General features: G+C 43.4%; 1 protein-coding gene across 2 annotated transcripts in view; it reads right to left on the reverse strand.

Annotated features, from left to right (window-relative positions):
* LOC109873601 (astrotactin-2) overlaps nucleotides 1-26342 on the reverse strand; it is a 476030-nt gene that overhangs the window by 71290 nt on the left and 378398 nt on the right. For both annotated transcript variants that reach the window (XM_031809054.1, XM_020465242.2), the window contains 2 exons: nucleotides 7610-7743; nucleotides 6914-7062 (listed from right to left, as the gene is read on the reverse strand). In XM_031809054.1, coding sequence (XP_031664914.1) covers nucleotides 6914-7062; nucleotides 7610-7743 — 283 coding nt within the window. The remainder of the gene's footprint in view (nucleotides 1-6913; nucleotides 7063-7609; nucleotides 7744-26342) is intronic.

The following is a 26342-nucleotide window of genomic DNA, read 5'->3' on the forward strand; positions in this document are numbered from 1 at the left end:
ACGACTTTGTCCCCACAGTGACCGTATGAACAGTTGAAGTCGGAAGTTAACATACACCTTAGTCAAAAAAAATTAAAAAAAAAAAAAAAACAATTCCTGATATTTAATCAAATAAAAAATTCCCTGTTTTAGGTCATTTAGGACGACCACTTCATTTTAAGAATGTGAAATGTCAGAATAATCATAGAGAGAATGATTTATTTCAGCATTTATTTATTTAGTATTTGGTAGCATTGCCTTTAAATTGGTTAAATTTGGTCAAACTTTTCGGGTAGCCTTCCACAAGCTTCCCACAATAAGTCAGGTTTGTAGGCCTCCTTACTCACACACTCTTTTTCAGTTCTGCCCACAAATTGTCTATGGAATTGAGGTCAGGGCTTTGTGATGGCCACTCCAATACCTTGACTTTGTTGTCCTTAAGTCATTTTGCCACAACTTTGGAAGTATGCTTTGGGTTATTGTCCATTTGTGACCAAGCTTTAACTTCTTGACTGATGTCTTGACATGTTGCTTCAATATATCCAAATAAGTGTCCTCCTCATGATGCCATCTGTTTTGTGAAGTGCACCAGTCTCTCCTGCAGCAAAGCACCCCCACAACATGAAGCTGCCACCCCCGTACTTCACGGTTGGGATGGTGTTCTTCGGCTTGCAAGCCTCCCCCTTTATCCTCCAAACACAACAATGGTCATTATGGCCAAACAGTTATATTTTTGTTTCATCAGACCAGAAGACATTTCTCCAAAAGGTATGATCTTTGTCCCCATGTGCAGTTGCAAACCGTAGTCTGGCTTTTGTTATGATGGTTTAGGAGCAGTGGCTCCTTCCTTGCTGAGCGGCCTTTCAGGTTATGTCGATATAGGACTCGTTTTACTGTGGATATAGATACATTTGTACCTGTTTCCTCCAGCATCTTCACAAAGTCCTTTGCTGTTGTTCTGGGATTGATTTGCACTTATTGCACCAAAGTACGTTCATCTCTAGGAGACAGAACACGTCTCCTTCCTGAGTATAAGTGGTCCCATGGTGTTTATACTTGCGTACTATTGTGTGTATAGATGATTGTGGTACCTTCAGGCGTTTGGAAATGGCTCCCAAAGAAGAACCAAACTTGTGGAGGTCTACATTTTTTTCTGAGGTCTTGGCTGATTTCTTTTAATTTTCCCATGATGTCAAGCAAAGAGGCACTGAGTTAGAAGGTAGGCCTTGGAATACATCCACAGGTACACCTCCAATTGACTCAAATTATGTCAATTAGCCTATCAGAAGCTTCTAAAGCCATGACATCATTTTCTGGAATGTTCCAAGCTGTTTAAAGGCACAGTCAACATAGTGTATGTAAACATCTGACCCACTGGAATTGTGATACAGTGAATTATAAGTGAAATAATCTGTCTGTAAACAATTGTTGTAAAAATGACTTGTGTCATGCACAAAGTAGATGTCCTAACAGACTTGCCAAAACTATAGTTTGTTAAAAAGAAATTGGTGGAGTGGTTGAAAAACAAGTTTTAATGACTCCAACCCAAGTGTATGTAAACTTCCGACTTCAATTGTAACTATTCAAACCGTTTCCTCAGTACTTTGTTGAAGCACTTTTGGCAGAGATTACAGCGTTGGGTCTTCTTGGGTATGACGCTACAAGCTTGGTACAACTGTATTTGGGGAGTTTCTCCCACTTTTCTCTGCAGATCCTTTCAATCTCTGTCAGGTTGGTTGGGGAGCGTTGCTGCACAGCAGGTCTCAGGTCTCTCCAGAGATGGTAGATGGGGTTCAAGTCCGGGCACAGGCTGGGCCACTCAAGGACATTCAGAGTCTTGTCCTGAAGCCACTCCTGCGTTGTCTTGACTGTGTGCTTAGGGTCGTTGTCCTGTTGGAAGGTGAACCGTCTCCCCCAGTCTGAGGTCCTGAGCGCTCTGGAGCAGGTTTTCATCAAGGATGTCTCTGTACTTTGCTGCGTTAATCTTTGCCTCGATCCTGACTAGTCCCCCAGTCCCTGCCCCTGACAAACACATCCACAGCAAGGTCCTGCCATCACCATGCTCCACCGTAGGGATGGTGCCAGGTTTCCTCCAGACGTGACGCTTGGCATGCAGGCCAAAGAGTTCAATCTTGGTTTCATCAGACCAGAGAATCTTGTTTCTCATGGTCTGAGTGTATTTAGGTGCCTTTTGGCAAACTCCAATCTGGCTGTCATGTGCCTTTTACTGAGGAATGGCTTCCGTTTGGCCACTCTACCATAAAGGCCTAATTGGTGGAGTGCTGCAGAGATGTTTGTCCTACTGGAAGGGTCTCTCATCTCCACAGAAGAACTCTGGAGCTCTCTCAGAATGACCATCAGCGTGTTGGTCACCTCCTTGACCAAGGCCTTTCTCCCCTGATAGCTCAGTTTGGCCGGGGCGGCCAGCTCCAGGAAGAGTCTTGATGGTTGCAAACTTCTTTTGTTTAAGAATGATGGAGGCCACTGTGTTCTTTGGGACCTTCAATGCTGCAGAAATGTTTTGGTACCCTTACCCCAGATCTGTACCTCGACACAAAAGATTTGTGTTTATGGGGTATTGTGTGTGGAACCATTTTAGAATGAGGCATTAACATAACAAAATGTGGAAAAGGTGAAGGGGTCTGAATACTTTCCAGAGTTATCGTTACACATTGTGTATTTATTCCTTGTGTTATTATTTTTCTATTATTTCTCTTTTTTAATCTCTGCTTTGTACAGAAGGGCCGGTAAGTGAGCATTTCACTGTTAGTCTACACCTTTTGTTGACGAAGCACGTGACAAATAACATTTAATTTGATTTGTTGTTGATCTAAGAACCAGGGGATGATAAATATCTCTAAGAGAAGAGGTAAACAATCAGAGAGGAAGGGGGATGTGGGTGCTTATTGCCATTCAAAGGATAGGGGGCTTTTAGGTTCCCCTTCAGGCTCTGAGACTGGGCCTCATGCCCTTACCTGTGGAGACCCAAGGCTGACTGATGGTCTGCCAGGGGGGGATCGTAGATCGGGTGGATTGCGAGGATATAAACGGTAGTGTTTATGTACTGAGGACTAGGCCGACTAGGCCACTGTCCAAGCATTTCAAAGAGAGTCAGTCCATCCCAGTCCATCACTGCTGCTGCTCTTGACATTGCCAGGGAGAGCAGGTTTTCTGTCTGGTTCGATTTGAGTAAAAGACAAATTTGAGGATTGAGAATTGAAAAGGGAGATAGGTGTTGATGATTCGTGCAGATGTGAGATCAGATCAGGGTGGTGCCACAGCTTGCTCTCACTAAGCCTCCAAAAGAACAAGATGAGATGGATAAAAGAAGGGAGTAGTACAGCAGAAGATATGGGAGTATACAGTGCCAGTCAAAAGTTTTGACACACCTACTTATTCAAGGGTTTTTCTTTATTTTTTAATATTTTCTACATTGTTGAATGTAGAAGACATCAAAACTATGAAATAACACATATGGAATCATGTAGTAACCAAAAAAATTGTTAAACAAAGCAACATACATTTTATATTCTTCAAATTAGCCACCCTTTGCCTTGATGGCAGCTTTGCACACTATTGGCATTCTCTCAACCAGCTTCATGAGGAATGCTTTGCCAACAGTCTTGAAGGAGTTCCCACATATGCTGAGCACTTGTTGGCTGCTTTTTATTCACTCTGAGGTCTAACTCATCCCAAACCATCTCAATTGGGTTGTGGACATGTCATTTGATACAGCACTCCATCACTCTCCTTCTTGATCAAATAGCCATTACACAGCCTGGAAGTGTGTTTTGGGCCATTGTCCTGTTGAAAAACAAATGATAGTCCCACTAAGCGCAAACCAGATGGGATGGCGTATCGCTGCAAAATGCTGTGGTAGCCATAATGGTTAAGTGTGCCTTGAATTCTAAATAAATAATAGACAGTGTCACCAGCAAAGCACGTCCACACCATCACAACTCCTCCTCCATGCTTCACGGTGGGAACCACACATACAGAGATCATCCGTTCACCTACTCTGCATCTCACAAAGACACAGCGGCTGGAACTCATTAGACCGAAGGACAGATTTCCACTGGTCTAATGTCCATTGCTCGTGTTTCTTGGCCCAAACAAGTCTCTTCTTGTCACATTGGTCTCTAGTAGTTGTTTCTTTGCAGCAATTCGACCATGAAGGCCTGATTCACACAGTCTCCTCTGAACAGTTGATGTTGAGATGTATCTGTTACTTTAACTCTGTGAAGCATTTATTTGGGCTGCAATTTCTGAGGCTGGTACCTCTAATGAACGTATCCTCTGCAGCAGAGATAATTCTGGGTCTTCCTTTCCTGTGGCGGGCCTTATGAGAGACAGTTTCGTCATAGCGCTTGATGGTTTTTGCGACTGCACGTGAAGAAACTACGGATTGTCTGACCTTCATGTCTTAAAGTAATGATGGACTGCCATTTGTCTTTGATTATTTGAGCTGTTCTTGCCATAATATGGACTTGGTCTTTTACCAAATAGAGCTATCTTCTGTATACCCCCCCCCCCTACCTTGTCACAACACAACTGATTAGCTCAAAGAAATTAAGAACGAAAGAAATCCACAAATTAACTTTTAACAAGGCACGCCTTTATAATTGAAATGCATTCCAGGTGACTACCTCATGAAGCTGGTTGAGAATATGCCAGGAGTGTGAAAAGCTGTCATCAGGGCAAAGGGTGGTTACTTTGAAGAATATTAAATATATTTTGATTTGTTTAACACTTTTTTGCTTACTACATGATTCCATATGTGCTATTTCATAGATTTGATGTCTTCACTATTATTCTACAATGTATAAAATAGTAAAACTAAAGAAAAACCCTGGAATGAGTAGGTGTGTCCAAACATTTGAATGGTACTGTATGTCAACAGGGAACATAGGAATAGGATCATACATAATAGAGAGTTGTAGAAGGTTATGCTTAGGATAATGTACATACAAAAATCCCAAGGTGCGGGTCAGGTGTCTAGAAGATCATTGCCTTTTTGAGTTTTTAACCCAAGGTACAATCCATCCAATCCTACCTTAATACCTCCTCAATATCTCAAGTCGTTCCAAGCCTAACGAATCCTTTTGACGTGACTGATTTTATCTGTATCAAACAACCTGATGTGGATGTTGCTTCACCTGACCAACCCAATACCGCCTAAAGCCCATTGACTTTCATATCTTGCCGATGTAGGTATATTTTTTAATGCAAAAGCCATTTAGTTTCCAATGGATTTAACTACTGGAGGGACACATACCTGCTTCAAAACTTCAGATATATGAGGTATTAAACTGACTCCAGTTTTGAAGAGCACTCAATTCACTTGGCAGGTGTATGAAAGCTGGGGTGTGGCCCAGATCGGAGCGGTCTGCTTTTGATCATCCGGTGCTTCTCTGTGCAAGTCTCATCTGTGGTTTAAAGCCTCCAGGTGACCAGGGACTGGGGCTCTTTATATCTATCCCGGTTCTGTTTTTAAAATAAAACTACTTTTTCTTCCCCTAGAAAGGACTTCAATGCAAGGTCTTGAAACCAAACGATTCGCCATGGGTATAGAGGATATGAATTTCCATGGATGGAATTGGACATTGTGAAAAAACAATACTAGTCCGGATTTGCGTAGCCATCTGAACTCGCTGACACTTGTTGTCTTTCCCCTAAGTAGGTTAGGTTATCACTGGCTGGGCAGACAGTCTCCTCTTCCCAAGTCTTGGAGAGAATAATTCCTAATTTTAACAAGTCCCCATTATTCCATAAATCCCCCTCTCCGACCACGTCCAACTTTGTATCAGCACGGTAGATCCCCCAGTTTGGAGAACAATGGAGGGTTTGATTCCATCCTTCCTGTAAAACTGGGAGCCACTCAAAAGGTTGTTTTGATGGTTTATTATAGACGACCCAGAAGTTTCCAATAGAGAGAACCTAAGCGATGCCATGCCAACGCTTCTCTCCCCTTCTCACCTTGATTACACACACCAAGATGATATCTGGGAATCCAAGACTCCCCCAACAATGAAATCCTTTGTTGTGATTGCAACATGTGTTTCAGGGAACACACACACACACACACACACACACACACACACACACATACAATAAAAGTCAGGGCTTTTTAACTACAGACAAATCAATGTCAGTCCCACTTTTCTTGGCTTTCTGTAGGAATTTGGAGAGTTTGAGAGAGAGAGTTGGAGAGAGAGAGAGAGAAAGAGAACAAGAGAGAGATGAGAGACAATAACAGTGAAAGAGACACTATAGACTAAGAAAACAGAGAAGGAGAGAGACATTGAGATAGAAGTTAAAGAGGTAAATAGAGAGAAAGATATTGTTCACATTCTCATCTGTATCCTGGACTGCTCTGACGCAGAGGTGAGTCACACAAACACCATCTGCCCTGTTCCTACCACACCCCTGCCAGGATGCCTATCTGTGCCCGCTCCGGCTTTTGGGCCCGGCTCATCAGCTCTCCTCCTCTCCTCCTCCCAGGTGTGAATGATCACCTGTCCGCGTGGCCCGATGACTAAAGCTGGCTATTTCCACCAACGCACCTCATCTCTTCTCCTTTATTAAATCCCTATCACCCAAAGCTCTGACTCATTACCCCAGACTTACACACTTAGGGGTCAGCGTTAATTATGGCCCCTGTCACATAGCCTAGCCTCATCCTCTCCTGTCTTCCTCCTCCCACACACCACCTACCTCCTTTCCCCCCGTTCTTCCCTCCGGTTCACCCACCAAGTGTCTAACCTTGTCTGTGAGAGCAGGCCTCCGCAGATCAGCAGAGCAAACAGTTAGATAATGTGGCTCGTCACTGGTAAATAAGCTCATTAATGTCCCTTTGGCTTTGTCATAGGATAAACAATTGTCAATAACTGGATGTAGGTTGGACCAAAGTGAAATATACTAGCGGCCTACCTACCTGTGTAGATCTCTGCCTCCGAGGGGTCCTCCACCCGCTTATGCTGGATGATGTAATCAGACACCTTGTAGCCAATCAGGGGCTCCACATCCAGCCACTCCAGGGCCACCATGGTGCTGGAGGGCTCTAGGTGAGGGGCCAGTCTGAGCCTGACACAGACAGAGAGAGGAAGGAGGTGGGTCACTTTAATTCAATAAATATATTTGAAGTAAACAGCACTGAGGACTAGTTTCCCGGGAACATTAAGCTTACTCCTGAGAATCTCAGTTAAAAGTGTTTTTAGTCCAGGACTAGGCTTACTTTGTGTCGGGGAAAGCAACCGTAAGAGTCTGTTAATAAAATGCTGAGACCAGATATAGGGAGCAAGTTGGAATCATCAATGCATCCATTCGACAAATCATACAAGCAAGTAGGTCCATTCAATTTAATGTGGAAATCCACCGGAGAGCCATTGCTCATCCAATGCCTTGTATCTCTCTCCAAAAGTTCTGATGGTTTCAATAGCTGGGGTGTATGATGACTCAAAACAGAGCTGGGGTAAGAAAACAAGATTCACTGTTATTTCTTGAGAGTGAGTACCGGGGTGTTTGGACTGGCCTAAAGTAATTAAAGGTTGGTCCCAGCACTAGGGATGGTTGTTACAACTCCAACAGTTCTCCCTAGGCTTGGATAGATGGGAGGTAGGCTCTGACTTACACAGGCTGCCTCAGGGGACTGCAGTTGGGAAGGCCGTCTTTGCTGAAGGCACTCAGGTCACAGCGACACCAGTTGTCGATGACATCTCCCTTGCCTGCACACCAGTATGAGCTCATCGTGGCGCTCTTGAAGGCCTGTGAAAGGTAACAGGTGAGACAAATGCAATTATCTTCCATACATCACCCTTCTGTAACGCCCTGAGTTATCCAGGCTCCAAGATGTCTTTTGCAACCCCCCCCACAGATGTCTGCCCCGGAATCATCACACAGTCATACACTGGGGGCTCACAGGTTTTGTCACCTCCACCACCGGAAGAGTCGCGGCGGCGAGGGTCTGATGATACGTGAGTGAGTAGCCTTGGAGTCATGTCATGTTCCTGTCTTTTTTTAATTGGGAATGGTGACACATAAAGGTCAGTGTGTGTGTGTGTGTGTGTGTGTGTGTGTGTGTGTGTGTGTGTGTGTGTGTGTGTGTGTGTGTGTGTGTGTGTGTGTGTGTGTGTGTGTGTGTGTGTGTGTGTGTGAGATAGAGAGAGAGAGCAAGTTAAACAGAGAAAGAATATTACTTCTCTAAGAGGTCAAAAGGCCAAAAAGATATGCATTTCCTCAATCTCATTAAACCGAAACATCGTCAAGATCATGAGTGTGTATCACTTCAACTCAAACTAATTGGCAGGTAGCCTAGTTGTTAGAGCGTTAGGCCAGTAACCAAAAGGTTGCTGGATTGAATCCCTGAGCTGACAAGGTCAAAATCTATCGTTCTGCCACCTAAGCAAGGCAGGGGCCTGTTCACTGGGCACTGTTCATTTTGATTTAAGGCAGCCTCCTGCATCTCTCTGATTCAGAGAGGTTGGGTAAAATGAAGAAGACACATTTCAGTTGAAGGCATTCAGTTGTACAACTGACTAGGTATCTTCCTTTCCTTTTTAAATTGTTCTGTTTCATCAACCAAATGCCAATATTACCGTTAAAGTGATCAAATAAGGTGACGTCAGTGCTTTGGCAAAGGAGAGTTCAGGGGAGTTCGCAGGCACATTGGCTCCCTGTCACACCGGCCAATCAATGGTGCACTTAGTTATTTATGTAAGCAATTGGTTGACAGTGCCAACCCGCGCAGACTGCTGAGGGACACGCTTGATCGCGGTCATCAAACACCTGCACAGAGACCCCAGAAAACATCCGGAAACCAGTCATCCAGAGGAGAGGACACCGAATGTGTCTTAAAGTCAGTGTCAGTTTTGTTTTTCAAATTCGTTTTGGACTACTGACTGTCCAAACATCTGTCCTTGAGTTGTTATGGTCTATTAATGTTCTGTATTATGTCATATTTCATGTTTTGAGAGGACCCTAGGAAGAGTAGTTGCTGCTTTCGCAACAGGTAATGGGGATCCTAATTAAATACCAAATGCCAAACGCAAGTTTGGTTACAAATGACCAAATCGGATTTGTGTGTGTTCAGATAGCAGTCATTTGCTGACATGGCTAAGCTAGTTGTTATAGTAACCACGAGTGTGTGCACAGTGGTATAGGCTTATCGGTGGTGACCGTGCTTCCTCGTGCTTCCACTTGAGGGCAAATAAATCAGATTTGACCATTCAGACAGAAGTCACATGGCCAAGAATCAGATTTGTATCAGACTTCAAACCACCTAGGTGATTTGAAATGTGGCTTGAAATATCAGATTCCATGTCCTACAACAGTGACAATGACAGGGGCAAGTCAACAGATGAGAAGTCCTTTCCCAGAGCAGAGATGGTCAGGTCCAAACTCATCCACAGCTTCCATTTGCTCGACCAGATACAGGAGGAGCAGAGAGGAATCGCCAAATACTTCAACTAGGATGTTTTAGGTCAAATCAGCTTCCTGGTCTGAATGAGCCTGACCTCAGACAAGGAGAACTACACCAGTCTAATGGGGAAGAACACACACCAGCTGGTGTGCTTTAAGATCTCGCCCAGAGGGGCAGCAGCATCACCATGGACCGCCGTCGCCAGGGACGACTGGATTCTAGAGAATGTTATCCTCCTCGCAATCTCCAAAATACAACAGCCACAAGACAACTTTGTTTGCCCGTCGTAAAGGACCATTCACCGAAACTGCTGATGTAACTAGCTAACCACCTCCTTTTGCACGTGGGAAAAAAATTGTGTACAGAGACTTGTAAGCTACGCTAGCTAGCTAGCTGGGATTTTCTACAAGGAATCTGCCTCGCCAAAAAAAACCTTTCTATGGCCTGTCTCCTCCTGACTGGCACAGGTACCCCCGCCACACTCCCCCCTCTCTCCCGAGATTTCACTGGCCTCCAGCACACATGCATTTACACACACAAGCAGACTTTTTAGGTAGGCTAATTAACTTGTGAAGCTTATTATGTGAGCTTACTCAGAAACACTTTAATTAACTAGTATAGGCCTACTATTATTTATTGATTGTATTACTGCGGATGAAATATGCATGTACACACTGGCCCATCTACTGTTGCTAGCCTCAATTCTGACTTGTGTTCTGATATTTGTTTCACTGATTTCTGCTCTTGTAAAAGCCTGGGTTTTCGGCACATTAACACTAGAAGCTTATTACCTAAAATTTAAAGTGTGGGTTCACAGCTCCAATCCAGATGTGTTGGTCATTACTGAGACGTGGTTAAGGAAGAGTGTTTTGAATACTGATGTTAACCTTTCTGGTTATAACCTTTTTTTCTGGCAAGACAGATATTCCAAAGGTGGTGGAGTGGCAATATTTACCAAGGAACACCTTCAGTGCTCGGTTGTCTCCGCCAAGTCTGTCCCCAAACAATTTGATTTGCTGGTTTTAAGCATTACACTTTCAAATTACTATTTGTTGACTGTTGCACCAGCCTGTACCCTACCTGCCCTAAGCTCTCTCCTGGCCCCTTACACTAACTCTGAATTTGTCCTGCTAGGTGACCTAAACTGGGACATGATTAAACGACCTGACCAAGTCCTAAAGCAACAAGGACTCCCTAAATCTTTCTTAGATTATTACCAATCTCACAAGGTATGACTCCAAACACCCAGAAAAGGCTACTCTCCTTGATGTTATCCTCACAAATAATCTGGTGTTTTCTGTATTGACTTTAGTGATCACTGTTTTATAGCCTGTGTTCGTAATCACTGCTCAGTGAAACGACCTATCCAGATATGTCATAGATGCTTGCTAAAAAACTTTCATGAACAAGCCTTCCTTCATGACCTGGACTCTGTACTTTTAGAAAGAATCAGCTTGATCCTCTCTGTCGAAGATGCTTGGACCTTCTTTTTTAATATTTTCAGTGGTATTGTTAACAAACAGGCCCCCATAAAGAAAATTGAGAATTAAAAACAGGTTCAGCCCCTGCCCCAGCCCCAGAGTTACTCCAACTCAATGATTTCGTTTGGCGAAAGGCTCGGCACACTCATTTCCTCATCTCCCACCCATCCCTTCTAATGTGACTATCCCCGATGCTCCTCCTTCTTTTTCCCCTGCCCCGCTACAAAGTTTCTCCCTGCAGGCAGTCACTGAGTCTGAGGTGCTAAAGGAGCTCCTTAAACTTGACCCCCAAAAAACATCTGGGTCAAATGGTTTAGATCCTTTCCTCTATAAGGTTGCAACCCCTATCATCACCAAGCCTATCTCTGACCTTTTTTACCTGTCTCTCCTCTCTGGGGAGGTCCCCATTGTTTGGAAGGCAGCCATGGTGCATCTATTATTTAAAGCTGACCCTACCTGTTATAGGCCAATTTCTATTTTGCCCAGTTTATAAAAAGTGCTGGAAAAACTTGTCAATAATCAACTGACTGGCTTTCTTGAAGTCTATAGAATTCCCTCTGGAATGCACTCTTGTTTCCGCTCAGGTTATGGATGTGTCACTGCAACCACTGCAACCACTGCAAGGTCCTCATGATGTCACCATTGCCCTTGATTCTAAGTAATGCTGTGCTGCTATTTTTATTGACATGGCCAAAGCTTTTGATACGGTAGACCATTCCATTCTTATGGTCTGGCTTAGGAGTATTGTCTCTGAGGGGTCTTTGGCCTGGTTTGCTAACTACATCTCTCAAAGAGTGTAGTGTATAAAGTCAGAACATCTGCTGTCTCAGCCACTGTCACCAAGGGAGAACCCCAACGCTCGATCCTAGGCACCACGCTCTTCCCAATTTACAACAACAACATAGCTCAGGCAGTAGGAAACTCTCTCATCCATCTGTATGTAGATAATACGGTCTTATACTCAGCTGCCCCCCCCCCCCCCCCCAGAGTTTGTGTTAAACGCTCTACAACAAAGCTTTCTTAGTGTCAAACAAGCTTTCTCTGCCCTTAACCTTGTTCTGAACACCTCCAAAACAAAGGTAATGTGGTTTGGTAAGAAGAGTGCCCATCTCCCCACTGTTGTGATTACTACCTCTGAGGGTTTAGAGCTTGAGGTAGTCACCTCATACAAGTACTTAGGAGTATGGCTAGACAGTACACTGTCCTTCTCTCAGCACATATCAAAGCTGCAGGCTCAGGTTAAATCTAAACTTGGTTTCCTCTATCGTAATCACTCCTCTTTCACCCAAGCTGCTAAATTAACCCTGATTCAGATGACCAACCTACCCATGCTAGATTACAGAGACTTAATTTGTAGATTGGCAGGTAAGAGTGCTCTTGAGCGGCTAGATGTTCTTTACCATTTGGCCATCAGATTTGCCACCAATGCTCCGTATAGGACACATCACTGCCCTCTAAACTCCTCTGTAAACTGGTCATCTCTGTATACGTCACAAGATTGGTTGATGATTATTTATAAAAACCCTCTTAGGCCTTACTCCCCCCCTATCTGAGATACCTACTGCAGCCCTCATCCTCCACATACAACACCCGTTCTGCCAGTCACATTCTGTTAAAGGACCCCAAAGCAAATGCATCCCTGGGTCGCTACTCTTTTCAGTTCTCTGCAGCAAGTGACTGGAACGAGCTGCAAAAAACACTCAAATGACTGTTTTATCTCCATATCTTCATTCAAAGACTCAATCATGGACACTTTTACTGACAGTTGTGGCTGCTTCGTGTGATGCATTGCATTACCTTCTGTGCCCAAAAATGTTTGTACCATCGTTTGTGCTCCTACCATATTGTGCTGCTGACATATTGAGTTTCTACCATGTTGTTGTCATGTGGTGTTGCTACCATGCTGTGTTGTCATGTGTTGCTGCCATGCTATGTTGTTGTCTTAGGTCTCTCTTTATGTAGTGTTGTGGTGTCTCTCTTGTCGTGAGGTGTGTTTTGTCCTATATACAGATGAAGTCGGAAGTTTACATACACTTGGGTTTGATTTCTTGTTAACAAACTATAGTTTTGGCAAGTTGGTTAGGACATCTACTTTGTGCATGAGACAAGTAATTTTTCCAACAATTGATTACAGACAGATTATTTCACTAATAATTCACTGTATCACAATTCAAGTGGGTAAGAAGTTTACATACACTAAGTTGACTATGCCTTTAAACAGCTTGGAAAAGTCCAGAAAATTATGTCATGGCTTTAGAAGCTTCTGATAGGTAAATTGACATCATTTGAGTCAATTGGAGGTATACCTGTGGATGGATTTCAAGGCCTACCTTCGAACTCAGTGCCTCTTTGCTTGACATCATGGGAAAATTGAAAGAAATCAGCCAACACCGCAGGAAACATTTTTAGACCTCTGCAAGTCTGGTTCATCCTTGGGAGCAATTTCCAAACGCCTGAAGGTACCACGTTCATCTGTACACACAATAGTACGCAAGTATGAACACCATGGGACCACAAAGCCGCCATACCGCTTAGGAAGGAGACGCGTTCTGTCTCCTAGAGATGAAGGTACTTTGGTGCGAAAAGTGCAAATGAATCCCAGAACAACAGCAAAGGACCTTGTGAAGATGCTGGAGGAAACAGGTACAAACGTATCTATATCCACAGTAAAACTAGTCCTATATCAACATAACCTGAAAGGCCGCTCAGCAAGGAAGAAGCCACTGCTCCAAAACCGCCATAAAAAGAACCCAGACAGTAGGTTGCAACTGCACATGGGGAGAAAGATCGTACTCTTTGGAGAAATGTCCTCTGGTCTGATGAAACAAAAATATAACTTTTTGGCCATAATGACCATCATTATGAATGGAGGAAAAAAGGGGAGGTGTCACGCCCTGACCTTAGAGATCCATTTTATTTATTTATTTGGTTAGAACAGGGTGTGATTTGGGTGGTCATTCTATGTTCTCTATTTCTTTGTTTTTGGCCGAGTATGGTTCCCAATCAGAGGCAGCTGTCTATCGTTGTCTCTGATTGGGGATCATATTTAGGCAGCCCTTTTTCCCACTTTCTGTTGTGGGATCTTGTCTTTGTTTGTTGCATGGGTTGCAAGCTTTTTGTTCGTTGAGTTGTTTATTGTTTTCTTTGGTGTAACATTTTAATAAAGAAAATGTATGCCTACCACACTGCACCTTGGTCTCATTCGAATGACGGACGTTGCAGGAGGCTTGCAGGCTGAAGAACACCATCCCAACCGTAAAGCACGGGGGTGGCAGCATCATGTTGTGGGGGTGCTTTTCTGCAGGAGAGACTGGTGCACTTCACAAAAAACATGGCATCATGAGGAAGGAAAATGACATGGATACTCTGAAGCAACATCTCAACACATCAGGAAGTTAAAGCTTGGTCGCAAATGGGTCTTCCAAATGGACAATGACCCCAAGTGCACTTCCAAAGTTGTGGCAAAATGGCTTAAGGACTACAATGTCAAGGTATTGGAGTGGCCATCACAAAGCCCTGACCTCAATCCCATAGAACATTTGTGGGCAGAACTGAAAAAGCGTGTGCGAGCAAGGGGGCCTACAAACCTGACTCAGTTACACCAGCTCTGTCGGGAGGAATGGGCCAAAATTCACCCAACTTATTGTGGGAAGCTTGTGGAAGGCTACCCGAAAACTTTGACCCAAGTTAAAGAATTTAAAGGCAATGCTACCAAATACTCATTGAGTGTATGTAAATGTCTGACCCACTGGAAATGTGATGAAATAAATAAAAAGCTGAAATAATTTATTCTCTCTTACTCAGACATTTCACATTCTTAAAATAAAGTGGTGATCCTAACTGACCTAAAACAGGGATTTTTTACTAGGATTAAATGTCAGGAATTGTGAAAAACTGAGTTTAAATGTAGTTGGCTAAGGTGTATGTAAACTTCCAACTTCAACCCAATTTTTTTTTTTATCCCAGCCACCGTCCCCGCAGGAGAACCTTTGGTAGGCCATCATTGTAAATAAGAATTTGCTCTTAACTGACTTGCTTAGTTAAATAAAGGATAAATAAATTGGCTTTTCAGACTGCAGGAAAAATAACAGATTTGAATCAGATATGCAAATAAATAGGATTTCTGCCTAAGAGCTTTGCACACCTGGAATGTACAATACTTGCCCATTATTCAAAAATTATTCAAGCTCTGTCAAGTTGGTTGTTGATCATTGCTAGATGATTTTCAATTCTTGCCATAGATTTTCATGCCAAATTAAGTCAAAACTGTAACAAAGCCACTCAGGAACATTCAATGTCATCTCCGTAAGCAACTTCAGTGTATATTTGGCCTTATTTTTAAGATAATTATCCTGCTGAAATGTCAATTTGTCTCCCAGTGTCTGATGGAAAGCAGACTGAACCAAGTTTTCCTCCAGAATTTACCCTGTGCTTGGCTCTATTCCGTTTCTTTTATCCTAAAAAAACTCCCAAGTCTTTGCAGATGACTAGCATACCCATAACATGGTGCAGCCACCACCATGCTTGAAAATATGAAGAGTGGTACTCAGTGATGTGTTGTTTTGGATTTGCCCCAAACATAAAGTTAATAGCTTTGCCACATTTTTGCAGTATTACTTCAGTGCCTTATTGCAAGCAGGATGCATGTTTTGCAGTATTACTTCAGTGCCTTATTGCAAGCAGGATGCATGTTTTGCAGTATTACTTCAGTGCCTTATTGCAAGCAGGATGCATGTTTTGCAGTATTACTTCAGTGCCTTATTGCAAGCAGGATGCATGTTTTGCAGTATTACTTCAGTGCCTTATTGCAAGCAGGATGCATGTTTTGCAGTATTACTTCAGTGCCTTATTGCAAGCAGGATGCATGTTTTGCAGTATTACTTCAGTGCCTTATTGCAAGCAGGATGCATGTTTTGCAGTATTACTTCAGTGCCTTATTGCAAGCAGGATGCATGTTTTGAAATATTTTTTAATATGTCCAGGCTTCCTTCTTTTCACTCTGTGAATTAGGTTAGTATTGTGTAATAACTACAATGTTGTTGATCCATCCGCAGTTTTCTCCTATCACAGCCAATAAACTCTGTAACTGTTTTAAAGTCACCAAGCCTCTCCGGCAACTGAGTTAGGAAGAACGCCTGTATCTTTGTAGTGACTGGGTGTCTTGATACACCTTCCAAAGTGTAATTAATAACTCCACCATGCTCAAAGGGATATTCAATGTCTGGTTTTGTTCTACCAATAGGTGCCCTTCTTTGTGAGGCATTGGAAAACCTCCCTGGTTCAGTATTTGAGATGGCGATTGAGATGAAATCAAGGCAACCCGAGTAGTTGTTCTGAAAAGCTCTATATATAGAGAGAGACAGACACTGAGAGTGGAATGCCTCCAGAAGCCGATGTTGCCATCCCCCGAAACAGTGGTTGCATCGTTAGTGCTAAAATCCCAGACAGTCCTTCATGGGAACTGACTTCTCCAGCCCTCACTCACTCAGTGCTGTGTATACAGCTCTGGAACGTGCAGCAGCAAGACAGACCGTGCAGCAAGAAAGAGGCATACAGAAAGAGAGGAGCAGAGAGGAAAAGAGAAAAGGAGAGGAGATGGAGAGAGAAACAGAGAGGCAGAGAGAAACAAAGAAAGGTGTGTGTATTCTAATAATTACTTTAATTGTGTTAATAATAACTATTTGTATACCACTTTTCAATACAAGTTACAAAGTGCTAAAATCCTAAAATGAAACGTAGTGCGATGTACAGTATGGGAGCACTGGGCTGGGATGCCTCCCTCCCTCCAGTGAGGGCCCCCCTGCTAGGCGATAGGATCAACAGGCCTCCAGCAGTCAGTCAGGTCTTTCCCCTTATTTACCCTCCAACACTACCCCCTCTAAATGAGCCTGCTGAATGAGCCCCTATTAGTGGGAAGCCCACTCAGCCTAGCCAACACTGCAATCCACAAATAATGACTTTCCTGAGAGAGACAGGCAAGACAGGGGGAAAAATGTGGAAGAAAGTGATTGCATTTCTTGAGATTACGAGATCCCCCGCCAACCATGTGGCTAAATGTTGGCTGAACAATAGAAAGAGACGAGACACAGAAAGACAGAAAGAGAGAGACGCCTCCACAGTCCGCAACTCAGTCAATGGGAACCAGATCATCAGCAAACACAACAGGAAGCCTTTGGGGAGCACATGCATGCAGACCCATAGACAAACATGGGAAATTATCTCTAATGCTGGGGAGGCTGGGGGAGACCACAGCTCTGCCTCACATTCCTAGAAAACCCCCCAGTCAGGCCGGCTTTGCTTGACTGCATGGCTGCACATTTGAAAAATAGACAAACCGATTACGGCCCTGTGTTTATGTTTCAAAGAGTAATGCAATCCAGTCTCAACTGGGTAAACAGGGCGGGGGGGGGGGGGGGGGTCTAATTGTGGTTCGGAGGAGGGTAGGAGAGGTAAGACCTGAAGGGTCTACTACAGAACAGGATCAATGAGTTAGCCAGTTTGATAATAAATTACTTCTGGCTGATTAAGAATGCAAAACTTATGTGTTTTGAGTTGTTGTGTCAATTAGACCATGCCCATTTCAAGCTTACAGTGCCTTCAGAAAGTATTCAGATCCCTTGACCTTTTCCGCATTTTGTTAGGTCAATTAAAATGTTGTTTTTCCTCATCAAACTACACACAATACCACATAATGACAAAGCAAAAACAGGTTTTTAGACATTTTTGCAAATTTATGTAATATATTTAAAAATGAAACATTACATTTACATACAGTGCCTTGCGAAAGTATTCGGCCCCCTTGAACTTTGCGACCCTTTGCCACATTTCAGGCTTCAAACGTAAAGATATAAAACTGCATTTTTTTGTGAAGAATCAACAACAAGTGGGACACAATCATGAAGTGGAACGACATTTATTGGATATTTCAAACTTTTTTAACAATGCAAAAACTGAAAAATTGGGCGTGCAAAATTATTCAGCCCCTTTACTTTCAGTGCAGCAAACTCTGTCCAGAAGTTCGGTGAAGATCTCTGAATGATCCAATGTTGACCTAAATGACTAATGATGATAAATTAAATCCACCTGTGTGTAATCAAGTCTCCGTATAAATGCACCTGCACTGTGATAGTCTCAGAGGTCCGTTAAAAGCGCAGAGAGCATCATGAAGAACAAGGAACACACCAGGCAGGTCCGAGATACTGTTGTGAAGAAGTTTAAAGCCGGATTTGGATACAAAAATATTTCCCAAGCTTTAAACATCCCAAGGAGCACTGTGCAAGCGATAATATTGAAATGGAAGGAGTATCAGACCACTGCAAATCTACCAAGACCTGGCCGTCCCTCTAAACTTTCAGCTCATACAAGGAGAAGACTGATCAGAGATGCAGCCAAGAGGCCCATGATCACTCTGGATGAACTGCAGAGATCTACAGCTGAGGTGGGAGACTCTGTCCATAGGACAACAATCAGTCGTATATTGCACAAATCTGGCCTTTATGGAAGAGTGGCAAGAAGAAAGCCATTTCTTAAAGATATACATAAAAAGTGTTGTTTAAAGTTTGCCACAAGCCACCTGGGAGACACACCAAACATGTGGAAGAAGGTGCTCTGGTCAGATGAAACCAAAATTGAACTTTTTGGCAACAATGCAAAATGTTATGTTTGGCGTAAAAGCAACACAGCTCATCACCCTGAACACACCATCCCCACTGTCAAACATGGTGGTGGCAGCATCATGGTTTGGGCCTGCTTTTCTTCAGCAGGGACAGGGAAGATGGTTAAAATTGATGGGAAGATGGATGGAGCCAAATACAGGACCATTCTGGAAGAAAACCTGATGGAGTCTGCAAAAGACCTGAGACTGGGACGGAGATTTGTCTTCCAACAAGACAATGATCCAAAACATAAAGCAAAATCTACAATGGAATGGTTCAAAAATAAACATATCCAGGTGTTAGAATGGCCAAGTCAAAGTCCAGACCTGAATCCAATCGAGAATCTGTGGAAAGAACTGAAAACTGCTGTTCACAAATGCTCTCCATCCAACCTCACTGAGCTCGAGCTGTTTTGCAAGGAGGAATGGGAAAAAATGTCAGTCTCTCGATGTGCAAAACTGATAGAGACATACCCCAAGCGACTTACAGCTGTAATCGCAGCAAAAGGTGGCGCTACAAAGTATTAACTTAAGGGGGCTGAATAATTTTGCATGCCCAATTTTTCAGTTTTTGATTTGTTAAAAAAGTTTGAAATATCCAATAGATGTCGTTCTACTTCATGATTGTGTCCCACTTGTTGTTGATTCTTCACAAAAAAATGCAGTTTTATATCTTTATGTTTGAAGCCTGAAATGTGGCAAAAGGTCGCAAAGTTCAAGGGGGCCGAATACTTTCGCAAGGCACTGTATGTATTCAGAGCCTTTACTCAGTACTTTGTTGAAGCACCTTTGGCAGCGATTACAGCATCGAGTCTTCTTGGGTATGATGCTACACACTTGGTACACCTGTATTTGGGGAGTTTCTCCCATTCGTCTCTGCAGATCCTCTCAAGCTCTGTCAGGTTGGATGGGGAGTGTTGCTGTACAGCTATTTTCAGGTCTCTCCAGAGATGTCAGATCGGGTTCAATTCCGGGTTCTGGCTAGGCCACTCAACGACATATAGAACTTGTCCCAAAGCCATTACCACATTGTCTTGGCTTTGTGCTTAGGGTCGTTGGCCTGTTGGAAGGTGAAACTTTGCCCCAGTCTGAGTTACTGAGAGCTCTGGAGCAGGTTTTCATTAAGGATCTCTCTGTACTTTGCTCTGTTCATCTATGCCTCAATCCTGACTAGTCTCCCAGTCCCTACCGCTAAAAAACATCAACACATCATGATGCTGCTACCACCATGCTTCACCTTAGAGATGGTGCCAGGTTTCCTCCAAACGTGACGTTTAGCATTCAGGCCAAAGTGTTCCATCTTGGTTTCATCAGACCAGACAATTTTGTTTCTCATGGTCTGAGAGTCTTTAGGTGCATTTTGGCAAATTCCAAGCGGGTTTTCGTGCCTTTTGCTGAAGAGTGGCTTCTGTCTGGCCACTCTACCATAAAGGCCTGATTGTTGGAGTGCTGCAGAGATGGTTGTCCTTCTGGAAGGTTCGCCCATCTCCACAGAAGAACTCTAAAGCTGTGTCAGAGTGACCATCGGGTTCTTGGTCACCTCCGTGATCAAGGCCCTTCTCCCCTGATTGCTCACTTTGGCCGGGCGGCCAGCTCTAGGAAGAGTCCTGGTGGTTCTACACTTCTTACATTTAAGAATGATGGAGGCCATTGTATTCTTGGGGACCTTCAAAGCTGCAGACAGATCTGTGCCTCGACACAATGCTGTCTCGGAGCTCTATGGACAATTAATTTGACCTCATGGCTTGGTTTTTGCATTCACTGTTAACTTTGGGACCTTATATAGACAGGCGTGTGCCTTTCCAAATCATGTCCAACCAATTGAATTTACCACAGGTGGACTCCAATCAAGTTGTAGAAACATTTCAAGGATGATCAATGGAAACAGGAATACCCAGAGCTCAATTTTGTGTCTTAGAGAAAAGAGTCTGAATACTTATGTAAATAAGGTATTTCATTTTCATATAAATTTACAAAAATGTATAAAAAACAGTTTTTGCTTAGTCATTATGGGGTATTGTGTGTAGATTGCTGATGATTTTTTCTCTTTAATCCATTTTAGTACAAGGCTGTAACGTAATAAAATGTAGAAAAAGTCAAGGAGTCTGTATACTTTCTGAAGGCACTGCTTCTTTACCCCCAAAATAAGTCATTTCTGAATACTTAAGCAAGTTAGCAGGCTAACTCATTGAGTCTGCTTTGCAGTATACCCTTCGGGGGCAGGATGAAAAAACAAAAACAGAACAGACATCAGCCTGTTATGGATACATAGTAAGTGTTAATATGTCAAGCACGTTCAGTATAAAACAAAATATGTGACACACAAACAGACATGTACACAGACACACACACAACAGGAAAATCCCTCCATGACATGGCCTGGCACAATTCTGCACGCAGCTAAAACACAGGGAGAAACTACTGTCCAATCCTGTTAGTTGAGCCATGGTACGGCAGTGGAGGATAGGATGATACACTATCCCGTATTGATTAACAGTAGATTATGCTTTTCCCAGAAAACTGATGGATCCATATAAGTAGTGGCCAGTGCTACCGGGGTGGGGGTAGGGAAGAAGAAGGGGTTGGACAGGGAGGCCCCTTAAGGGGGTTGGATTGCAGGCAAACATCATGCCTGAGACGATTTTTAGATTTGATTTGTTTATGTAATAGCTGGAATGGTGGAGCACTTTATTCTATTGCCTTCATGATAAAGCATTAACTTATACAGTTGAAGTTGGAAGTTTACATACACCTTAGCCAACTACATTTAAACTCCGTTTTTCACAATTCCTGACATATAATCCTAGTAAATAAATCCCTGTTTTAGGTCAGTCAGGATCACCACTTTATTTTAACAATGTGAAACTGAGTCAGGTTTGTAGGCCTCCTTGGTCAACAACGCTTTTTCAGTTCTGCCCACAAATTTTCTATAGGATTGAGTACAGGGCTTTGTGATGGCCACTCCAATACCTTGACTTTGTTGTCCTTAAGCCATTTTGCCACAACTTTGGAAGTGTACTTGGGGTCATTGTCCATTTGGAAGACCCATTTGTGTCCAAGCTTTAACTTTCTAACTGATGTCTTGAGATGTTGCTTCGATATATCCACACAAGTGTCCTTCCTCATGAAGCCATCTTTTTTGTTTAGTGCACCAGTCTCTCCTGCAACAAAGCACCCCCAAAACATGATGCTCCCACCCCGTGCTTCACGGTTGGGATGGTGTTCTTCGGCCTGCAAGACTCTCCCTTTTTCCTCCAAAAATAACGATGGTCATTATGACCAAACAGTTATATTTCTGTTTCATCAGACGAGAGGACATTTCTCCAAAAAGTATGATCTTTGTCCCCATGTGTAGCTGCAAACCGTAGTCTGGCTTTTTATGGCGGTTTTGGAGCAGTGGATTCTTCCTTGCTGAGAGACCTTTCAGGTTATGTCGATATAGGAATTATTTTACTGTGGATATAGATACTTTTGTACCTGTTTCCTCCAGCATATTCACAAGGTCCTTTCCTGTTGTTCTGTGATTGATTTGCACTTTTCACACCAAAGTACCTTCATCTCTAGGAGACAGAATGCTTCTCCTTCCTGAGCGGTATGATGGCTGCGTGGTCCCATGATGTTTATACTTGCGTACTATTGTTTGTACAGATGAACGTGTTATCTTCAGGCGTTTGGAAATTGCTCCCAAGGATGAACCAGACTTGTGGAGGTTTACAAATTTTTTTTCTGAGGTTTTGGCTGATTTCTTTTGATTTTCCCATGATGTCAAGCAAAGAGGCACTGAGTTTGAAGGTCGGCCTTGAAATACATCCACAGGTTCACCTCCAATTGACTAAAATGATGTCAATTAGCCTATCAGAAGCTTCTAACTAAAGCCATGACATCATTTTCTGGAATTTTCCAAGCTGTTTAAAGGCACAGTCAACTTAGTGAATATAAACTTCTGACACACTGGAATTGTGATACAGTGAATTATAAATTAAACAATTGTTGTAAAAATTACTTGTGTCATGCAAAAAGTAGATGTCCTAACCGACTTGCCAAAACTACAGTTTGTTAAAAATAAATTTGTGGAGTGGTTGAAAAACGAGTTTTAATGATTCCAACCTAAGTGCATGTCAACTTCCGACTTCAACTGTAGATTTAGAAGAGTATTTTTTCCCTCTTAAAGGGCAATTCCCCCACTTTTCAACCACATATTCATAATCTCCAGCACTAAACCAGTGTCTACATATGTGAAAACAGAGTGGTTCTATGATCTGTGTTTAAAAAAAGAAAGAAACAACAGTGATTTTTTAAAACCTCAACGAGTTTCTAGCTCAAGGGACGGTATTCTTGTCACCGCGAATCTCATAGTGTTTGAAAATCATAGTTTAAAAAATGTTTTAACTTTTGATGGTATCATCGGGTAGAACTTTTTGTTACTTTATATATATATCTTTTTTAGAAATTCAATTCTGCACACTCCTCTCCACTTTGACCAGTGTGACATAGCAGTGTCCGCCCTGTCCTGCCCACGCCACCAAACCCTCTGACATCACACTAGCCAGTAGACAATGTAGTACCTGGTTTGGCTCACTATGCAGAAAGCCATCACTTACAAGAAGAGCAGGGGATCATGGTGACCTCCTAGCATATTAATCTGTTTGGCTAATCTACACCGGCCACATTACTGTCCATCTCCTCTGGCTAATTTGTGAAAACACTGGCCAGCTGGCCTGCAATATTGATTTATTGGAGGATCCGGGGTGGTGAGAGTCAGCGAGGAGCAGAATAGCAGGATAGCGGTGACAGCAGTGTGATGTGGTGTGGGTGGCAAGGACCCCTCTCCATCCTGTTAACAAAGAATAGAACATCTAGATCTCCAGTTTCTAGGAGTTCCATCAAGCGGAGGACTTCCAGGAACTAAGGGACATTGGGGCCAATTGTATGGTGGTTCACAGAAGGGTTGATGGGGGCTGGGGTGGCGGCTGGGTCACTAAGGAACCCTAACCCATATTGAGTTTCAAGAGAGTCAACCTGGTCTCAGGATGCTCTAAGCTAATTTGATCCAGGCTTAATGGCAACTTGAATGGCTCTGTGTTGTGGGTTTCCAGCCTCTTCGTGTTCAAATAAATCAATTTGGTAAAAAGCGGTGGCTTCACACTTTTTTCCCCCCGGTGACAAATTTGAGCAAGGGGTGGCCAGGTCTGTTGTCATAACCTTTCTTATAGAGGCTTAGAGCTTATTGGATAAACCTGCAGCCTAGATGCACTTGGGGGTAAACCGTTTCCAGGGGGGCATTTTTGAAGAGGAGATCCAAACAGTTTCCATTAGATTACACCGTCACCACCCCAACTCCAGAAAGCACACAAAAAGTTGAGAGGCCGCCCCAGTAAACTCGTTAATTTTCCTCAAGCCCTGAGTTTAACAAGTTTAAGGAGACTGCATGAGTCAAACCTGGGTCTGCACCCGACCTTGTGCAGGAAACGCCATTTAGGAAAACAGAAAAGACGTGTGTGGGGGGGGGGGGGTTTAGAGTGTTGTGGGTGCGGAGTGGGGGGGGGGGTTGATTACTCAGCAAGATACACAGTGTTCTGAGTCATTAGCCTCACAGCCAATTTGTTCAATAGCTCTGCCATAATTCAATCAGGGCCATGCAGGACTCAGGCCTGCTGGCAACCTCCACTGGCATGAGTTTATTTATTTATCCATTGAGGTATTGGGCTCTGTCACTGAAACAGGGCCAGGGGAGGGTCCTTCTAGGGGGAGAGTAGCTAACTGCGTATAGTTACTCTCCAAATACAGTAGGTAGGTATAGTCTCAGTGTGGGGTAGGATCTGGGGTTATGAAACATACATTCATAACAGGCCTGACTCAACACTTCCCCAAAGAGGTGGTGAGAGGTCTCTCTGTCATTATCTGACTGGGAGATAAACATCATACATAACATGTAATGTAAAACAGCTTCAAAGATCATCTTGTTTTTCTCCCGTTTTCTTCGTCAAATCCTTAAACTAGCCCTGTCGTAATCGTAGCATTGAAGACAGAGTCGGAGAGTGACTTTTACTTTCTCTCAAAATGTTTTCCTGGAACCGTGTTGTTGACGTGAGGAGGGGGGCAGTGAATTTTGTTGTTTTAATCCTTTGCCCCATTGTTCCGGTAGGGCTGTTTTCCGAGGAAGCAGACAGACGGATAATTCCAGATAGTAACACAATACCTGTCTACATTTGTAATGGGCAGATCGAAATGGGAGGAACATGACAAGCCTTGTCATAGGCAGACAGCAGGGGAAGCAGCAGCGGAGGCAAGACGGCAGCTTGGCATTGAGAGCCGCAGGTAGTTTTGCATGGCTGGAGATACAAACTGGGTTTGTACACACAGGCACACAAGGGCAACATCCTTTCCTTTTTGCTTGACAATAAACAACCATGATTTCCTGTTGTTTATTTATTGTAGCATCTTAGTGAAAGCTTTTTGCGCGGCTGTCTTTTTCCAGGTGGGGGAGAGGGGTAGTCACACGGTACAGTTTCGAATCAGTGTACTGCCTTTATCGTGTAGTAGAGATGTATGGCCAGGCCGTTGTGTCTGCTATGCTAATAGAGGCAGGAGTCTTTCAGAGAGCTGGCCAAGAGCAGCACTAGCTACCTCGGAGGGCCGACCCACGCCAGTGACCCACCGCAGTCTGCCCCCCCCCCGTCCCCAGAAGACTAGAAGGAGGAGAAAAATAGGACACTTTGCTCTTCCTCACGTTTATGTATCGACTGAGCCCACTAGGGGCCGTCTGCTATCGATTGTGCCTCTTTTCTTCGTGGCTGATACAGGCGCTTGGTATGGGCGGCACGTATGGGCTGGGGTCTTTGTTGTTGTGCATGTGTGCGTGTGTGTTGCCAGTGCTGTTACTGCAGTGCTGCATGCTGTAATTTTAGTCAGGCAGGGTAATTAGATGCTTGACCGTTCTGGTCCCAGTGGAGGTGATGGGGAACGGGTAGCGGTGTGTGTGCGTGTGTTAGTGTGTGTGTGTGCATGCATTTGTGTGTGTCTACGTAAGTGAGGGGACAAGGGACATCCGTTATCAGCCAGAGCCAATGCAATCCAGTTAACAGGTGAGTCATAAACATAATCATACACACATACAGTACCAGTCAAATGTTTGGACACACCTAGTCATTCATGGGTTTTTCTTTAATTTGACTATTTTCTACATTGTTGAATAATAGTAAAGACATCAAAACTATGAAATAAAACAACAGGACAATGACCCAAAACACCTGCAGGCTAAGGACTATTTGACCAAGAAGGAGTGTGATGGAGTGCTGCATCAGATGACATGGCCTCCACAGTCACCCGAACTCAACCCAAATGAGATGGTTTGGGATGAGTTGGGCTGCAAAGTGAAGGAAATCAGCCAAAAAGTGCTCAGCATATGTGGGAACTCCTTCAAGACTGTTGGAAAAGCATTCCAGCAGAAGCTGGTTGAGAGAATGCCAAGAGTTTGCAAAGCTGTCATCAAGGGAAAGGGTGGCTACTCTGAAGAATCTAAAATATATTTTGATTTGTTTAACACCTTTTTTGGTTCCTACATGATTCCATATGTGTTATTCCATAGTTTCGATGTCTTCACTATTATTCTACAATGTAAAAAATAGTAAAAATAAAGAAAAAACCTTGAATGAGTAGGTGTAATATAACTTTTGACACACACACACACAAGTGCATTGGACCTCCTATTTGCATCTCCCTCTCCTCAGATTGAGCCCAGCTGAGGGAAGATGGTGTAAACTAAATGTGAAGCGGAGCCAGACCCTCAGCTAAATCACCTTAGGGATGA

Source organism: Oncorhynchus kisutch, linkage group LG29 (assembly GCF_002021735.2).
Source record: "Oncorhynchus kisutch isolate 150728-3 linkage group LG29, Okis_V2, whole genome shotgun sequence".
Classification (NCBI taxonomy): Eukaryota; Metazoa; Chordata; class Actinopteri; order Salmoniformes; family Salmonidae; genus Oncorhynchus; species Oncorhynchus kisutch.